This window comes from Amorphotheca resinae, assembly GCF_003019875.1.
Source record: "Amorphotheca resinae ATCC 22711 unplaced genomic scaffold M430scaffold_2, whole genome shotgun sequence".
In the NCBI taxonomy this organism is placed as follows: domain Eukaryota; kingdom Fungi; phylum Ascomycota; class Leotiomycetes; order Helotiales; family Amorphothecaceae; genus Amorphotheca; species Amorphotheca resinae.
Window position 1 is genome coordinate 2,288,372 of NW_020194472.1, and position 17,038 is coordinate 2,305,409.

Consider the following 17,038-nt stretch of genomic DNA (forward strand, 5'->3'; position numbering starts at 1 on the left):
AAGAGCTGCGCGAGACATATGATTTTTGGTGATGCATACAACCACGGGCCGACGCCGGCGCTATACGGCGTACGACTATGCTGTACTCCGCACAGTATTATAAATAGGCGCTTATCGATAACCACTGTATATTCGGGGAGGAACCCCTCTCCTGTACTGTACGTATTCGTAATAATCCCGAAAGAATAAGAATATCTCTTGCGTTCAGGTACCTGTAACAACCTCTCTCAGCTCCACCAAACAAAAAGCAAGATGGCACCTCAATTGGCATGGATTGGCCTTGGCAATATGGGCAGAGTGAGTTATGCTTTGCTTAGTTTGTTTCTCTTTACTTCGATTTCTTAAGCGTGCGTTGCTTTGCTTGCTTCGATTTGACTACAAGCAGCTCCGTGAGTACCCTACCTGTGCTGATATGCCCAGGGGATGAGCAAAAATTTGATTGAGAAAGGCCAGCTTGACAAGCCCCTGATTATCTTCAACCGGACACCAAAGCGTGCTACGGATTTGAGCAAGTCGTTGCCGACGGGCAAGTCAACTGTTGCGTCTTCAGTTGAGGACGCTGTCTCTAAATCCGATATCATTTTTACCTGTGTCGGCGATGATGCAGCAGTCAACGAGATCATCGACGCTGCGCTCAAGAGTGGTGTAGAAGGAAAGCTCTTCGTGGATTGCTCGACTATTCACCCAGAGACCACGGAGGGCCTGGCGAAGAGAATTACAGCGGCTGGCGCAGAATTTGGTACGTTTTCCCCTCCCATTATTAGTCTGTGTTTGGCTCTCTTCTTTCTCGCTGTCTATCCCTCGCTCTAACACCTGAAATAGTTGCCTGTCCAGTTTTTGGTGCACCTGCAATGGCTGAAAGTGGACAGCTTGTCTGCGTTTTGGCCGGACCAAAGGCAGCGGTAGAAAAGGTCAAACCGTATACGAAGGGTGTCATGGGAAGAGCCACCATCGATTTTGGCGGACAGCCTGTTGGGAAAGCCACACTGTTGAAGGTTATCGGGAACAGCTTTGTCCTCAACATGGTTGAAACACTGTCTGAAGGTCATGTTCTCGCCGAGAAATCTGGTCTGGGGAATGAAAATCTTCATCAATTCATTGAGACCATGTTCCCTGGTCCATACGCCGCCTACTCGACCAGAATGCTGTCTGGAGACTACCATAAGCGGGAAGAGCCATTGTTCGCGGTTGATCTGGCTCGAAAGGATGCGCGGCATGCGATGGCATTGGCCAAGGCCTCTGGTACACAGTTGAAGGACCTAGAAGTTGCAGATGCCCATTTGGCGCAGGTGAAGGAACACATGGGCGTGCGGGGTGATATTGCGTCTATTTACGGAGCTGTGAGGAAAGAGGCCGGCCTCAAGTTCGAGAACTAGATTTTAGTGAATACTTAATTAAATATGTTCACATTGCAGTGAATAGTTGATTGGCACGGAGTAGGTTCATCGCACAATTAGATGAAGTTGGAGTAAGGTAGTTCTGCTGTAGCTCTGGATCCGGAAAGGGATGTGCTGACTAATCATGTAGCTCAGCCGCCATCTCTGGTCGCGAAGCTTCGACATTCCCAGGTACCAGGACCAAAGACATCATCAGTGGAAGCCTCTAAAGCTTCCAAACCCTACAAGAATGGCGAACGGGTACGCAATGCCTCTAAATCTTTTTGCCTCTATGAGGCCCCGGAAGATCCCCAACTAACTTGCCGTCTGAATCTAGCTGGAGCATCATCATCGGCCTTGTTGTCGTCGTCCTTGCGAGCTTGGCCGCCTGGTTCCTCTCACCTAAAGGCGAAACACAGACGTACGTCTCCTACACTCCCGCTTGCTCAGCTCCAACCTGCTGTTTCCCCTACGGCTACAGACCAGCATTTCTAACGGTGTTCCAGGACTTGGCGAAGCTCCCTCATCCTCTCCTTCGCATCCTGCTATATCATGTGGGGTATGTTTGTTCCTGTTCTCCCAGATGTCCTGCTCTGGATTCCAGAAACACGAGGCTGATCGATTATCTCTTATAGCGATCACTTTCCTTGCACAATGGCACCCGCTCATCGTTCCGCGGCGCGGAGACTTGAGGGATTTCGCTGCGCATGAGGGTTAAAGACTGCGAATAGGTCCGAGGAACTACAGCACAACTGTACATTTTGGCGTTAAGGATGTGGGGTGAAATATGCTTTTCAGGCTATACGTGTAGTGATATATTGAAGGAAAGTTGGGGGTGAATTGATGATCTCTTCTTACTCGGAGCATTACAAAAACTGAAGGCCATGTGGCAGCCTAAGTGTTTGGTACGAAGGCTTTCCCTGAAATCCGAACCTAGCTGTCGCCCAAGGTCAGATAATCGTTATTAGGTGGATGTTGACACCCGACGCTGCTGTCCGTGAACAGGCAAGGACAGTAGCCTGAGAAGCTAGACCATATAATATCATTCATTCATGATGCGTCAGTACCGCTGCCATTACCCTAGACCTAACCTCCCTCCCCACTCCCTCCCCAACTCGACCAGTGCCCACAATGCCTTCCCATCAGCCGCGACCCCCGAATCACCAACTGTATCTACCCCATCTAACCCGACGGCCCATAGCATTCCTCTCCCAACCAACCATCGACTAACGGCTCCTACCGTAGCCAAAAGAGCTGCAGTTCCGTATCCGCAATCAAGCAGTATCTTCAATGCCTCGACATTATTCGCTACAACTGCCCATCCCAAACTCCTCGCGGCCGCGGGCACATCGTACTCCCATATCACCATCAAAATAGGGAAAAGTTTGGTCGAGGAACTAACGAGGAGAGCCGTTGAGACGGAATTCGGGCGAGGGTAACGGGGGATAAAACCGAAGAGGACGAGTGGGGAGAGCGCGGAGGAGGTGAGGAAGCGGATTGATACGTGGAACGCAAGGGTCGAGAGAGCGCAGAGGATAACTAAGATATATCAGTTATTAAGTCTTCTTTTGAGGACTAGGGAGAGGAATAGGTACGGAAGAAGATATATTGGAAGACAATAGGTTGCTGGGTCAGGCGGAGAAAGTTACTGTTATTGATATCGTTCGCAGCAGCATTTGCAGAGGTTTGCTTTTCGATGCGGGCCCAGGTCAGATAAACGTCGAAGAGGAGGAGAAGGGTGCCGAGACGGATGATCGAAGACTAGTCTGCAGGTAAGCAGGTTATCCCAAAGGGGAGAAACTGGACTCCTTACATCGAACTGATCATGCTCTCTCATCAGAGTATTGTGGAGGAGATGCCGATATACCTCTCTGGAGTTAGCAATTGGCGCAGATCAACCACGGTACATAGACATACTTGCGGCTTGATCAACACTAAATCTATGAATAGCACCACGAAATCATGTTCCACGTACTTGTCGCAGAATCTCCCGCAGTTCTTGCATACTGTGAGTCGGACGCCATGGCCGCTTGAACGGTCGTCGGCGCCAGAGTATTCAGTATAGAGAGTTTTGACGGGATAGCGACATTCTATACAAATGGGCATTGTGTCTATGGCTGTTTCCCATCCAGAATAGGAGGACGTTCATATTGTGGTGAGAGTGAGTCGGTAGGAAGGCTGCCTTTACGGAGCTATGTTATCAGATGGGAGTATAGCAATATATACCTGATATATGAGGCATAAAAACATACCATCCCAAATTTGGTTAATTTCAGGAATAAATGTACCCCCGGTGGATGTGCTTAACCCTGTATCAACGTCCTCTATCATCAACTAAGGTACCTCAAGGTAAGCTACGGCTTCGTAATGAAAGCCATAAATGATCAGAAAATGTGACAGTGGCAGTATTGACCCTTGATAATTCCGAGCTACAAGTTTTTCAAGCTCTAACGTACCCATCACTCGCCCTCCCAAAAATGACGGCGCCGTCTGCTTTTTCAGGGGGGTGGAACAGGCTAGGAGAGCCTGGGGAGGGCTGAAGCCACAACCGGGACGGTTCGAGGACTAACGAGAGTCCATCTTTTAGACTGATAAGATGATCGAGTTTGTTGACATGCCAAGTCCCCTGATCTTAAGGATGTTCACGCTGGGCAAAGTATGTACAACTGCTTGTCACCCGCGTATAAGAATGTGTACCTGTGTACATGATCTTATAAGGCGGCCCGGCCAAAATTTAGTCCGATCCAACATAAGACCCAACTCTCCGCGGTATTCTCTCATTTACTCCTTTAACACTTTCCCTCAATTTTCCATGGAGTCATCACCAGCTTTGCCATCAACACAGCCCTCTCCTCCCCTCGCAGCCTTGTCTATATACCAAATCGCTCGATTGAATTGCGGAGAAAAACTCCTCGTCGACCCTTTATATTGGACTAGCCGCCATATCTCACTCCTGCAATGTCATTTTGACAATCCTGTTCCGGCGCCATCATCACAAGATTCACAATCACAATCACAGGTAGATTCCACTGACAGACAGCTCAGCCAAAAGGTTGTCGATCATGTCAAGCGACTTCGTTCTCGCGGCCAACCTTTTCGGCAAGATATCGGCATATGTGGCATTCTTACAGATCCCGGGTGTCCATTTACATATCAGTCAGTCTCTAGACTATTGTAACATACTCTTATTCTCTTACCTCTAATTTCATAATCCCTACAGAAATAATCTTAATTTTTATTTCGACAAACGGCGTATCAGAACTCTGCCCTGCATTGTCTTCTATCTTGGAGACGACCGCATTGCCGCAGCCGAAGGACACTTACCTCCCATCGCTGCATTTATCAATTGTTCCGATATCGAGCGCCTACGCACCGACACCTTTGAGAAGCGTTACCCTAGACGGTATAGCAAACCTACCTACTCTCTGCTCAAACTCCAGTTCAAGAAAATCGTTCCTCCGGAACCTCTGCACGACCCGTACATTGTAGCGGTCTTGATAAGCTTAGCATACGAACAACGTCATTTTGCCAAACAAAGTGGGCAAGGAAACCAGGCTGATCAGTCTTTCTTGGTGTGGTTCTCTAACTTTGTGAATCATGTATTTTATACTAATAGTGTATTCATTTAGTCCCAAGTATTAGTGACCAACGATAAGGAAAATCTCCACCTATTCACTGCAGATATATCATTTTCTTTTCTTCACAAAGTCGATTTTCCTGCCCTCCCTCCTCCGGGTTCTGTGCCGCCAATTGTCTCCATTCGACATACTATGATCCCATTCTCACCGTTCGAAACTTTCAGACAGCGCCTCTTGCAGTACCTCCTTCCTACGTTTGACAACTACAGTAGCTAATGGAAAAGCTACGCAATCGACGTTGAGTGGAATGACCAAAATGAAAATCACTCTTCCATGGCCGAAAGTTTAACATACTCTGCACTGGTATCTAATAGTTTTAGGTACCCTGCGCAGTGCTGTTTTGATTCAACCAATAAGAGTGTAAGGATATAGGTGCTTTAGCAGGTGCCTATAGGTACCTTACCTTACTGTCTATAGTGTACAGTACGTTAACCTGTTAGATAACCCCGCAGGGTATGTTAAACTTTCCGTCAACCAAAAGAGGGACTCCGGCGCTTAACTCCCGGCACTTTGTAAGCCTGATGAATCGGAGGTCAGATGAAAGTCGGGACGGGGAGGGCATATAGGCTTCGTGATGAAGCATGGGCTACAAAGGAATCTTGAAAAGTCATATGACGACGGAGTCCATATGGCCTAGGAAGAAAAACTACCTCTCCTTCCTTCTAGCACTGTACACAAAAGCAGGAACTCGGCACAAAAGAAAATATAAACTCCCTAGGTAAAAGTCCTTGCTCCTTTGAATTCTGCTTCTGTCATAATTTACCTTAGGCTTCTAGAGATACTGGTATACATTGTCTCGCAAGGCACGTCTCCAGCTGCAGGTTAGAGTTAGCCAGCAGTAGACAATATCTTTCAACTAGTGACTCTGTTGCAAGATTGATGTCAAGTACGTGAAGGATGTTAAGGGGTCAAAGAGCGGACACTACATTTTGGCCTACTCGACCGCATTTTACTTCGAGTGTTGAATGCTATATTGGCAGTGCCGCAGTGTTACCAAAAAACAAGCCTCTTATTTGCAGATGAAGGACGCTGCTTGTTACCTGTCTCCGCACGAATGCCAAGAAGGCGATGTCGTTGCGTTATTCAGTCCCAAATGCCGTGTGATATCTAGCTGTGTTCTTCTTACGGTCTGCGATATTTTCAAATTGCTGAACTCCACGGTTGCTGACTTATATTGTGTATTGTGTAGACAGGTGCCGTAGTGTCTGACCACAGATGTGCCTGCTTCCAGGGTAAGTCATAGGAAAGACCTTAGGGAACGAGCTCTAGGGGTAAATATACCTATCAAAGACGCTATCGTTCGAAAAGCAAGATTGGAACAACCTTCCTGTTTATTGAACTTATGGGCCATTATGGCTATTAGATCTTACACGGAATTCCGGAATAAATTGAAAGTCATTTGGCGTTTATTTCAGAACTTTCATCTTTGAAACGGAGTCACGGACTATCAGTTTAGAGAAGCAGTTGCTCGCACAGTGTTGGGAGCAGATAGTAGGACATAGGATCTCGTCTTGTTCGCTGCGCAAGTACTCCTTCAACCTTGAATCGATTTCATTGACGATGTCACGATGGCTTGGCTGACAGTTCATAGGATGTTCTCAGGCAGGCTGACTTTGTTGGAGCGATGCTGTCCATCAAGATCTTTCTGGCGGATAGGTCATTCATGGAGCAGTGCCTCTGCCTTCTCGATGTGATGAACTTGTCTGTATACAGCCACGGCTGTTACCAACTTACCACTGAAAATTGCTCCACGTGGGAACATTGGTTCGAGGGGGGCCTCCTGATCATCGAATTGACGGATGGCGAGAACAGCGCAGAGTCGTTCCATGCAGTTTCCATGCAGTTACTAGTATCAACTGACAGTCTGACAGCACCATGCTTGTTGACAGTATATCCGTGATGTGCCTGACGATTTATTAGGGAGCATTAGTGGAGGTTAGGATAAAGACATCGTACAAGGGGCCTGATTGGCTACCTTGTTTTCACCGGACTTGAGGGGTCGCTGTCCTAAGGTAATAAACGAACTGTAAAGCTGACATATTTTCGCAACTAATCTCTGTTCAATAGGTAAAATTGCTTGACAATAAGGCACGATTTGTCTCATTACTCTCCTCTCTTTTCTTCTCGCTGCTATACCAAAGGTAGGTACTTACTAGGTAGAAATGTATTTACCTCGAATATATAGGTCTAATAAAAGATACGGAGTAGCCTTGGTACCAAAATGCCATAGGTAAAAGCAGCGATGTACTATTATGAAACCGTTAGGTGGGTATATTCCAACACTTAGCCTCTCAATCTCGATTCTCCAGACCCCGAACAAGCAAGAAGGATGAAAGAACAAAACTGCAGCTATCCGGCTTCCATGTCAGCGGCCCGTCCACGATTGGGATCAGCAGCTATATGCGGCCCCTGTGCTCGTCCTCCAGGTCTGTTATCCGCTTTGTCCGGCATTGGCAAGAAGCCTTTCCAGAGGAAGTCCGGAGTGAAGCTTTGTCCGGCATTGCCAAGGAAGCTTCTCCAGAATAAGCAAAGCTTGGTAGGGACACCGGGCAATGGAGAACCATACTCACTACAGTAGTGACATCCCTTTCCTGTAGCCCTGCTCGCAATGACATCTTCGGCCTCATCCTCCGTGATGCCTTCTCGCCACTACCAAGGAAGAGCATGCTGTTTCAGCACGTTGTTGTCAAAGTCGACTCTGTTGGCTGGGAGCGAAGAAGAGTGCGCAAGATGCGGCCCGCGAGATGCAAGAAGTGGTAGTATAAAAGTAACTGGTAGGTTTGTTTAAGTAAATCTCTGTCTCCCGAGCACAGCAAGGACTCCGTCTCTTCAGAACCTTTTTTCATCATCATGTATACCCATCTGCTTTCTCTTGCCTTGGCGACGACCGTCGTTGCTTTCCCAACGGTCAAGCCACAAGGGCCCATTGGAGGCAGCAACCCAGCGCCCCTTTCTGGTCTGTGGACTTCCCCAAGCCATGTCTACTCCAACGGTCAATACAAGCAGGTCGTATACATCTCCTTCGATGGAATGCATCGATCCGATCTTGTCAAATACGTTGAGATGTTCCCGAACTCGACCTGGGCCAGCATCATCTTGAAGAACGGCGTTGTCTTTAACAACGCCAAAGCCTCAACCCCCTCGGACTCCTTCCCGGCAACTACAGCGCTCTTCACTGGGGCGTCTCCAAGATTGACAGGGATTTACTGGGATGATACCTGGGCCAGGGACCTCTACCCCGCCTCTTCCAACTGCACTGGTCCAATTGGGGCCGAAGCTGACTGGTCAGTTGGTACGTAGTATTTCCTGACCCGTTATCACCATGATTGCAAGCCAAATACCAACAACTCTACAGCTTCGGACCTTGATGCAACCTCGATTACTGGTGGTGGTGGCTTCAACCTCTCCGCTGTGCCTATGCGGTTGACCAGCTGGGGAGCGTGCGAGCCTATCTTCCCGCATGACTACCTTCGCACCAACACCATTTTCGAAGTTGCTCGTGGCAATGGCCTCAACACAGCTTACCTCGACAAGCACCCAACATATGAATTTCTCAATGGACCCTCAGGTCTGGGACTAACACAAGGTTATTTCCCAGAGATTGGCTCGGAGGCTGCCAATATGGCTGCTCAGTGGGAGTGGGAAGACCTGCACTGGTCGGCCCTTGCTAATATCACCGCCGGCCACTACGTGAATGGCACTGGTTCAGTCGACTTCTCCCTCATTGGCGTCAACTTCCAAGCCCTTACCTGGGCGCAGTCCAACGGTGGCGGATACGCCAATGGCTCTACATTAGCCAACCCTGTCTTCGGCTCGAACATACTGGCTGCACTCGAAAGATACGATGCAAAATTAAAGATCTTCCTCGATCAGCTCCAGGCCGCTGGCAAGCTCGACTCTACCCTTCTTATCCTCAGTTCCAAGCAAGGCCAATCGCCCGTCGACGAATCCACCCTGAAGCACATCTCCTCCGACGCCCTGCTCAACGCAACTGGTGTTGAAGTATCCTTCTTTACAGGTGATGATGCCGGCCTGTTGTGGCTCGCGCACGGTTCCGACGCAGCCACCGCCAAGGCCAATCTCCTGGCGAATGCCGAGTCCCTTAACATCGAGTCTGTGCTCGCCGGCGATGAGATCTGGGAATACGGCTTCGGCAACCCGCGCAAGGACCCGCGTGCCCCAGACGTAGCAGTCATTGCCAAGGACGGAACGCTTTTCTCGACGAACAACCAGACTGGGAACCATGGAGCGTGGTTGCCAGATGACTTGGAGGTGCCCTTGGTCTTCTACAACCCAACCTTGACGGCGGCCAATCACTCGCTGCAGGTGCAGACCCGGCAGCTGGCGGCGACGATGCTGAGTGCGTTGGGCCTGCCCCTGGCACAATTGGACGGATGGAGAGAGGAGGGCTCACCAGTGATTCCATTTTTGGGATTGGCCAACAACTAAAGGAGAGAGGGCTTGTGTTATTGGGGGATTTGAGAAAAGGGGGAGGAAATAGTTGGTGATGGATTAGATAATGGGATATGAAACCTCCTTTCCCTTCAAGAGGCACTTTTTGTTTTTACTACTTCTTGTTAGGCTATGTTTCAAGACCTCTGGAATAGACTTGAATAGACTTATATTGCCTCATACCTTTACTCTCATTCCGGAAAGAGGGCTTGAAATTGGAAATAAGTTCCGAATGATTAAAGTCAGGGAAGCGATTGGTGTACCGTGTAGGGTTGTAGCTATTCTGTAGTACTTGAGTAACTGTTAATACTTCCTGGCACTCATGTATTCTCAGACTTGAAGCTATTCAGAAACATGCGTGCCGCTCTTACGGCCGCTTACATGGAGGGGCGGGACAGAATATACGGGAGCGGATGTATGTCGGATCTGCATTGATCCTGCAGTCAGATATCACAGTCAATTCTTGGGGGCAATAGCCACAAGGCTTCAAAAAGAGTGAGAGATGATGTGTGTGTTATTACGTGGGTTGTGTGGGCGAGGGGAGAGGGAGGGTATTGGTTGGTCCTGAAAATGTAGCATTTATGGTGAGATATCGTGAGATTCTTCTTGCACAGGCGACTGATGATAAGTGAAGAGAGAGTAGAAGCTCCAAAGTGACAATGGCAAATAATCCTGACATTAGTTATGAAGAATTGGGATCGATTAGTTTCAGTTCTATGCTCCTCTCCCTTCTCCTCCTTGTGAGTTTGATATTCCCAACTTCCAGAGTCTCAATTGACCTCTCTGCTTCTAGAGATTCCTCACCATTCTCCTCCTCTCCTCCACTCCCTCTACAACATCTACCTCCACCCGTTCTGCCACTTCCCCGGCCCACCCCTCAAATCCCCATGAAGACATAGGTGGAGGAATTGAGTGAACGCTGAGGTTTGGAGTGAGAGTTGAGGAAGAATATGAGAAAATTTTTGTAGGAAGTCAGAGATCCTCGATCTCTCAAAATGATCTGCCTCAATATTTATCGAGATTCTCTCCGTATATTCCCATCTCCATGAGGCTCGAGGGAAAGGCGGAGATAGTGGAGCTATCGAAGTCGACACCATCCGAGCCCATCGACATGTGGTGTTAAGCGGATCTAATCGCTCGGCTCTCTTGCCCTATCTGGCTCTCGTGCAACGCCGCTACTAGATCAGTCGGATTTGGGTAACTGCTGGAGGAACGCGTAACGGACTTACTGTCAGGAGTGATGCGGGCTCCGTCATTGGCCACTTATATTTCTGATATGTTTCTGATATGTCTCTGCGGTAATTCTATTACCTATATTCTATTATACCGAGTCTTACTGCGCCTGTTATACCCTGTATTATCCGTGACATTACCTATGTTGACAGGCCAAGGAAACAAGCGATCCGGGGTAGCACGAGGTACGCGTGGGGTAAGCAGGGATATCAGTCAGGGGTTAACATTAGCTCGAAAGAAGGAAAGCGAAACGTCAAGGGGGGCTCTTTTCATCAGTTTAATCAATCTTCTTTGCTAAAGGAGATGGCATATTCCAAGTAGTAGTAAAAGTCAATATAAGTTAAACAAAGTTTAGATACTTCTATCGACTTGTGTAATTAAATCTTAAGGGTGCTGCGTAAGGTCAAGCAGACTGTGCAGCTATGCTCCACGTGCCTATTGTAGGTTAACACATGAACACACACAGACTAGTGAAAAGGCGTAAGTAGAAGGCTCGTTATAAAAAAGGGTATTTAATTCTATCATTGGTCACTGCACACTATATTTACCTCTATGGATAAAGCTTCTGGGAGCTAAAATGTGAAAGATTGGGGAACAGATTTGGCAGCGGTGGCACGTGCGTTTGTAGAACTGAAGTGATGGTATTGTTGAATGGAAATCCAGATACCGTATTTACCCCTGAATTCTTGATACCTGCCGTTGATACCCGTGGTTCATATCCGTGCTGCAAATACCCGCGTACCCGCGTACCCGCGATGCTGATACCCGCGATTACTAGCCGGGCCGAGCCCACCACTTACGTAAGGCTGACGACCACTGCCCCTCTTGTGGGACCTCGAGGTTCGGGAACCCCACTTCCGACATATCCAAGATTCCAACGTGTCTTCCCTTAGATACATCAGAAATTGTCTCTCACTTCACGAACCATCACTTACGACCCATCCCCACGAATCACGAATAATGCCAGCCAATATCCTCATAATCGGCGCAACCGGTGTGATCGGCACACCGATCACTGCCCAAGTTGTCTCTGCCAAATCCAGCTTCGGACGCATTGCGATCTTGACATCGAAGAATACTGTGAGCAGTAAAGCAGAAGTGATCAAGTCGTTGAAGGAGAAAGGCGTGGAAGTTCTTTTGGGAGATTTAGAAGTCGAGGCGGATGTGAAGAAGGCTTACGAGAGTGAGCTAATATTCTAGAGATCCTGATATTCGGGCACTTCGGATAGGAGCTGATGGGTTCGCAGACATTGACACGGTGGTTTCATGTGTTGGACGAGGAGCGATTGAGAAACAGATTCAGCTGTGAGTATTGCCGTCAAGTCCTGGCATCTTTTGGCTGACCTTGGAAATAGCATCAAGTGGGCCTCCGAGACCCCGAACGTCAAACACTTCTTCCCTTCAGAATACGGCACCGACATTGAACACAATCCCTCCTCTGTGAACGAAAAGCCACATCAACTGAAGTTAAAGGTCAGGGCGTACGCAAAGACAATACCAAAGGACAAATTACACCTTACGTACCTCGTTACTGGCCCGTACAGTGATTTATATATGGGGAAGACAGGCAAGGAGGAGATTGGCACGTTTGACGTAAAGGCTAAACGTGCCGTCTTGCTTGGTGATGGCAATGGACCTGTATCATTTACAGCCATGGCTGAGTAAGTTCTTCCCTATTCCGCCTTTCTCTTTCTTCCGCGGGGCAACTAACAGATTTCCCAGCGTCGGCAAGCTCATCGTAGCCTGCATCCAGCAACCCTCAGCATCTGAGGACAAGATCCTGATTGTTAACTCTTTTACTGCCACACCCAACGAGATCCTTGCTGAATTTGAGAAGCAAACTAATGCTAAATGGGAGGTATCATACACATCTCTGGAGAAGCTAAAAGAGGTCGAGAAACAGGCCTGGGAGGCGGGCGCTCCGTATGCGACGCATGCCACCCTGCGCAGGATCTGGACCGAGGGCGGCACTTTGTATAGCAAACCTAGAGATAATGGCCTAGTTGGCGAGCCGCCGATGGAGAGTCTGGCAGATCAAGTAAGACAAGTGATCGCGGCACAGACAAGGTCGTAAGCGGTTCGCATAGCAGAAGCAAATATAGTCAGTGATAGTAGGCTTATGCAGTGTCTACTACATCAGCTATGCCTCTCGTAAGTTCAGAGTATCTCTGTTCCGTAACTTCTGAGATATTGCCGGAAAGGCTTCGTATTCCATGTACCTCACCAGGTAAGAGGGGTAGTCACGTGTCACGATTATCGGCTCTGTACAAATAGAGCTATGCTGTATAGAGTAAGGCTCGGTGCCTCAAGCTGACGGTCGCCGAGAAGCTCGAACAACACAAATATTTCTACCTCCTACATGCTCTGATTTGCCCGGTTGTGCTTTGATGTATTTTCAAATTCATTACAAGTAAGTGGTCGGCTAACTACAAGGACATCCTGGGACAGTGCGTATATCGAATACTCGAAAGAAATAGTCGCATACCATATCCATCCTCCACTCCCTAGTGGCCTTTCCCGCCTCACCTACGCGGCAGGCAGAGGCGGCCCCGCGATCCCTCCCTCGTGGTAAAAAGCTAGACGCTCAGCCGCAGCAGCCTTGTCGTCTCGGACGCGCTGCAACAATTGCTTGATGCCTGGGTGCGATGAGAAGCGGTCCTGCATATAGCGGTTAATGGGAGTGTCGGGCATGGTAAGCAAGAGGCGGGAACGTGGGGGAATGAAAAAGGTGGGAAAAAGAGACAGAATGTCAGAAACGTACGGGTAGTTTGTCCCAAGCTTTGGGGTCGGCGGCCTTCTCTAAGGTACCGCAGCCGTGACGAGCATAATCGGTGAAGAGGAGGGTGCGGCTGCTTTCCACCATGATGGTCATTTGGTCTGCGAGTTGGATAGAGGTGAGTCTTTAGTTCGTCTGGTAAGGGATGTGGAATAGGGAAGGGGAATAGAGGGAGCAGAGGAAACTCACTCTCTAAGATCTTGCGTGGCTCATTCACCTGCAATTGCATCTCGTTGATATACTCGTCACCGAATCCACCATGGGGCGTGTGCCCGCCGTCAAAACTTGCGCCGCCAGGCAGGAAGCCCTCATCACGGCCGAGACCCTTGCCATACAAGCAGGCAAGGAACTCGGACGCTGAGTTACGGTGGAAGTATGGCGGGCGGAAGGTATTAGAGGCTACATCCCAGCGAGGCCCGAACCAGATGAAATCGGCCAGCGGCGTGTGCGGGTCATGCGACTTGGCCGTCAGGACTGTGTTGACAGAGGGGTCCGTATGGTCGACCGATGTTGCATTTTGCGATGAGAACTTGGTCAGATCGTACTGCAGTGTGTCAGCTTGCTCGTGCTCAGCCCAGTGGTCTGATAGAGCATACTTTGTACGGTACGACATTGCCTTGCCAAGCTACGACATCGTAGGGACTATGATCCTGCTTGATAGCAACATACTTCCCATTACTCTTATTCACAATCTCGAACGGTCGATGTAGGTCTTCGTCAATGTATGCCACAGGGTGCAGAAAGTCCCTCGGGTTTGCTAGCCCGTGTCCGCCAAGTGGTCCCAGGTCCGGGAGCTCCCACATCGCACCCCAAACCTCAGTGATATAACCGCGGGCAGCCTTCTGTCCGTTGGCGAGATTGACGCTAAAGCGGACACCGCGCGGGATCACAACGATCTCTCCGGGTTGCACGAGCAACTTCCCCATCTCTGTCTGGAAGTCCAGGATGCCCGTCTGCGGACAGAACAGAAAGTCACCGTCGATATTGCAGAATGCTCGGCCCGGCATCGATGCGTTTAGCATATAGACGTACAGTGCGAGGCCCTGTCGCAGGTTCGGGTCGCCCGAGCCGGCAAGCGTGTGCAGGCCGTCGACGAAATCAGTGGGCTCGTCGGCGGGTGGTAGCGGGAAGGGCCGCCATTCTGCTAGTCCCGGAAACGTCTGCACGGAAGGATTACATGATAGGAAACAATTCTCGAGATGGGCTCGGGACTCGATCTTGTTATAGCCGCCTGTGCTGTCAATATCAACGTGTATTGGCAGCAGCAGAGCTCTTTTGCAGTGAACTTCACATACCATGTGCCGCTGATGGCCTCGCACGATACATGTACGTACTCTTATTGACCTGCCTCGGAGCTGCGAATGCAGAGTACGTGATTCCCTCCGTATACAACCCATATCGATTCGCCTGCGGATTGTTCTGCCCCGCCGGCAGCGTCCCCGGGATCACCTCTGACTGATGGCGATTTCCCCATCCAGGCATATAGTCATATGGATCATTCTCTCGCGTCGGCTTGGTCCGCTGGAGATCTGTGTAGTGGAACACTTTCTCAGGGTCAGTCAATGGCGTGCGGACTTTGGCGATGGTCATTGTGATTGTTTGATTCCGAAATCGTGATTACTGATATGTGTCTTGGATAAAGGAAGCGAAGAACTTGAAATGAGGAGTCCCCAAATCCCCTCACTCGTATATATACGAGAAGCCGTGGCTATACGGCATTCCATGATCTCAACAAACCTGTAGGGAAGTTCGGACTCCTCCTCCCGAACCCCGCATGCCTCCAGGGCTACAGCTGCGGGGTTCCACCATGTGACTAGCTACTGCCGGGCACTTGCAGTTCACACACATCTGGTACAGTGAGTGCTGCACTGCATCCATGGGGAAGTTTGACGCACGGCTACGTGTTTGGCAGATGTGAGCTGCATAATGAACCCTTACCTGTGGGCACTGTTCTATCGATACGAGGTTGTGGAGATACTGAAGAAGAGTGATTCGTGTACCTTTTGAGGGGATCTACATTGTCGCCGTGGCTCGATATACTGCTCGTGCTCGGATTCTGAGTGGCAATGATAGATTACCTCATCATGTTAGAGTTCGCTTCATTGTCCAGCGCCGTCGGGGCGACCTCTTCCTGGCCATGAAGCGCAGCGGACTGAAGAACTTGATCCTGAAATGACCTTGGTTTCATTGCCTTTCAATTTGTTTGAATCAGGCAGAATTGTCATTGTTTACGAATTCGATGCAGAGATTGCTTTGTACGATTTGTATCGGTTCAAAGCTGTGAAGGACTCGGCGGATTCAACGTACAACAATGGCCAATTTATTCTAGATCACAGTGATTTTTCGGCCTCACAATATCCGCGTTAAGGATGACCTGGATATCGTTGGTGTAATTGACCGAGATTTGGCTCCGATGGGGTCACATTGTTCTAGTGCAACTGTTCATCCCGCCACCTTGGCTCGCCGGATGTCAACTTCACGGTCTCTGCAGATACCTCGAACGTGAAGGTCATATCCAAGAACTGGCTCGATTCAAGAGTATAATCAAAGATCGCAGAGAGGAGGCTGGTCTCTAGCGCATTCCCAAACTCTAACACTTATTATATTAACACTTGGACTCTTGAGTATTTTGATGTAAGGCGCAATAATCCATCTCGCCTAAACAAGTCGAGGAATTCCTACGGAGCGACCCATCTCATCGAGAACTGATAACAAAGAAGGTTATAGACAGGTCCCTCTACCTGGAAGAACTGAGACAGCGAGGATTGGAAGAGAGGGGTGGCATCGCTTTACCTGTCTGGTAGCTATGCCAAAACTACTAGCGGTAGAGGCCGGAAAAGGGGAGAAGAACATATGTTCTGCTTTTTCGCTAAAATCAATTCCCCCCCGACACGCGTAGGACTAGTCCAATTTTCTGATCTTGCACCAAGGGACGATCCGAACCAGTTTCAGGTACATCCGCCGAAGCATGAGGAACAAAGATTCCAATTGGTTAGAAAAGCAGCGTCCGGATGCTTTGATCTAAATAATCCGCAGCGTAACATTGTCCGTGAGCTATTATCCGACACACCGCTATTATCTGCAAGTCATCACTTTCCGATACTGTAAGGCGTGAACCCCTCTATTTCCTTATACGGAGTATATGATTATGTTAATTCATGCACTTTTCTATTCCGCTTCCTCCCCGTATGCGCGAGTATATATATAGATGTACGTACTGCAGGCTGTAGCTGTGAGAATGGACCGCATCAAACTACCGTCCCCTGGGAAAGCCATTCCGTGGCGGGCTGAACTGTAACACTGTTATCATAATCGAGTTGTACATTGGTATACGTCAAGTCAATGCAGAGAGTCAACCTGATACAAGCAGACATGAGAGCAACGAGGTGAAAACTTCAATCCACCAAGATAATCTAGGATCTCTATATTCTGAGAGGCAGTATGATACGTACTTACAGCACAGCCCATGCTGAGTAGATCATCTCAATGTTTGCCAATCGTCCCTAGGGCCTTCCTTACGTGAAGGGGTTATACACGAAGTCGACTGCGTACAAGAGGATGTA

The 17,038-nt window shown here is 49.0% G+C and overlaps 7 protein-coding genes across 7 annotated transcripts; 5 read left to right on the forward strand and 2 right to left on the reverse strand.

Annotated features, from left to right (window-relative positions):
* Positions 1 to 146: 146 nt before the first annotated feature.
* On the forward strand, positions 147 to 1,391 carry M430DRAFT_134370 (hypothetical protein). Its single transcript, XM_024862350.1, has 3 exons — positions 147 to 297; positions 421 to 739; positions 823 to 1,391. Exons 1-3 carry the CDS (start codon positions 253 to 255, stop codon positions 1,374 to 1,376), a joined length of 918 nt encoding a protein of 305 aa, XP_024724285.1. The 5' UTR covers positions 147 to 252; the 3' UTR covers positions 1,377 to 1,391.
* A 323-nt stretch (positions 1,392 to 1,714) lies between these two features.
* On the forward strand, positions 1,715 to 2,073 carry M430DRAFT_78412 (hypothetical protein; the record flags this gene model as incomplete). The annotated part of the gene is made up of 3 exons (XM_024869579.1): positions 1,715 to 1,797; positions 1,883 to 1,935; positions 2,012 to 2,073. Coding segments are annotated over 3 exons (198 nt in total), but the record flags the coding sequence as incomplete, so codon positions are not given.
* Positions 2,074 to 2,325: 252 nt separating this feature from the next.
* On the reverse strand, positions 2,326 to 3,549 carry M430DRAFT_115631 (hypothetical protein). Its single transcript, XM_024861600.1, has 4 exons — positions 3,294 to 3,549; positions 3,190 to 3,243; positions 2,972 to 3,137; positions 2,326 to 2,915 (listed from the first exon to the last, which is right to left on the reverse strand). The coding sequence occupies exons 1-4, from the start codon at positions 3,480 to 3,482 to the stop codon at positions 2,452 to 2,454; spliced, it is 873 nt and encodes a 290-aa protein (XP_024724287.1). The 5' UTR covers positions 3,483 to 3,549; the 3' UTR covers positions 2,326 to 2,451.
* A 630-nt stretch (positions 3,550 to 4,179) lies between these two features.
* Positions 4,180 to 4,591, forward strand: M430DRAFT_33304 (hypothetical protein). Its single transcript, XM_024866337.1, has one exon. It carries the CDS (start codon positions 4,189 to 4,191, stop codon positions 4,552 to 4,554), a length of 366 nt encoding a protein of 121 aa, XP_024724288.1. The 5' UTR covers positions 4,180 to 4,188; the 3' UTR covers positions 4,555 to 4,591.
* A 3,273-nt stretch (positions 4,592 to 7,864) lies between these two features.
* M430DRAFT_25455 (hypothetical protein) lies at positions 7,865 to 9,463 on the forward strand (the record flags this gene model as incomplete). Its single annotated transcript, XM_024865250.1, has 2 exons — positions 7,865 to 8,306; positions 8,370 to 9,463. The coding sequence occupies 2 exons, from the start codon at positions 7,865 to 7,867 to the stop codon at positions 9,461 to 9,463; spliced, it is 1,536 nt and encodes a 511-aa protein (XP_024724289.1).
* A 2,103-nt stretch (positions 9,464 to 11,566) lies between these two features.
* M430DRAFT_134378 (hypothetical protein) lies at positions 11,567 to 12,773 on the forward strand (the record flags this gene model as incomplete). The annotated part of the gene is made up of 4 exons (XM_024862351.1): positions 11,567 to 11,882; positions 11,947 to 12,004; positions 12,055 to 12,360; positions 12,422 to 12,773. The coding sequence occupies exons 1-4, from the start codon at positions 11,660 to 11,662 to the stop codon at positions 12,771 to 12,773; spliced, it is 939 nt and encodes a 312-aa protein (XP_024724290.1). The 5' UTR covers positions 11,567 to 11,659.
* A 297-nt stretch (positions 12,774 to 13,070) lies between these two features.
* Positions 13,071 to 15,117, reverse strand: M430DRAFT_33305 (hypothetical protein). Its single transcript, XM_024866338.1, has 5 exons — positions 14,771 to 15,117; positions 14,072 to 14,706; positions 13,665 to 14,019; positions 13,461 to 13,576; positions 13,071 to 13,357 (listed from the first exon to the last, which is right to left on the reverse strand). Exons 1-5 carry the CDS (start codon positions 15,063 to 15,065, stop codon positions 13,226 to 13,228), a joined length of 1,533 nt encoding a protein of 510 aa, XP_024724291.1. The 5' UTR covers positions 15,066 to 15,117; the 3' UTR covers positions 13,071 to 13,225.
* Between the last annotated feature and the right edge of the window lie 1,921 nt (positions 15,118 to 17,038).

Coding starts and splice junctions, on each gene's coding strand:
- M430DRAFT_33304 (XM_024866337.1), top strand. CDS start 4,189: ATGGAGTCATCACCAGCTTTGCCATCAACACAGCCCTCTCCTCCCCTC.
- M430DRAFT_33305 (XM_024866338.1), bottom strand. CDS start 15,065: ATGACCATCGCCAAAGTCCGCACGCCATTGACTGACCCTGAGAAAGTG. Junction 14,020..14,071: donor GCAATGTCGTACCGTACAAA/GTATGCTCTATC, acceptor GACACACTGCAG/TACGATCTGACCAAGTTCTC. Junction 13,577..13,664: donor GCCACGCAAGATCTTAGAGA/GTGAGTTTCCTC, acceptor TCCAACTCGCAG/ACCAAATGACCATCATGGTG.
- M430DRAFT_115631 (XM_024861600.1), bottom strand. CDS start 3,482: ATGCCCATTTGTATAGAATGTCGCTATCCCGTCAAAACTCTCTATACT. Junction 3,244..3,293: donor TAGTGTTGATCAAGCCGCAA/GTATGTCTATGT, acceptor AACTCCAGAGAG/GTATATCGGCATCTCCTCCA. Junction 2,916..2,971: donor CTTCCAATATATCTTCTTCC/GTACCTATTCCT, acceptor GATATATCTTAG/TTATCCTCTGCGCTCTCTCG.
- M430DRAFT_134370 (XM_024862350.1), top strand. CDS start 253: ATGGCACCTCAATTGGCATGGATTGGCCTTGGCAATATGGGCAGA. Junction 298..420: donor GCCTTGGCAATATGGGCAGA/GTGAGTTATGCT, acceptor TGATATGCCCAG/GGGATGAGCAAAAATTTGAT. Junction 740..822: donor AGCGGCTGGCGCAGAATTTG/GTACGTTTTCCC, acceptor CACCTGAAATAG/TTGCCTGTCCAGTTTTTGGT.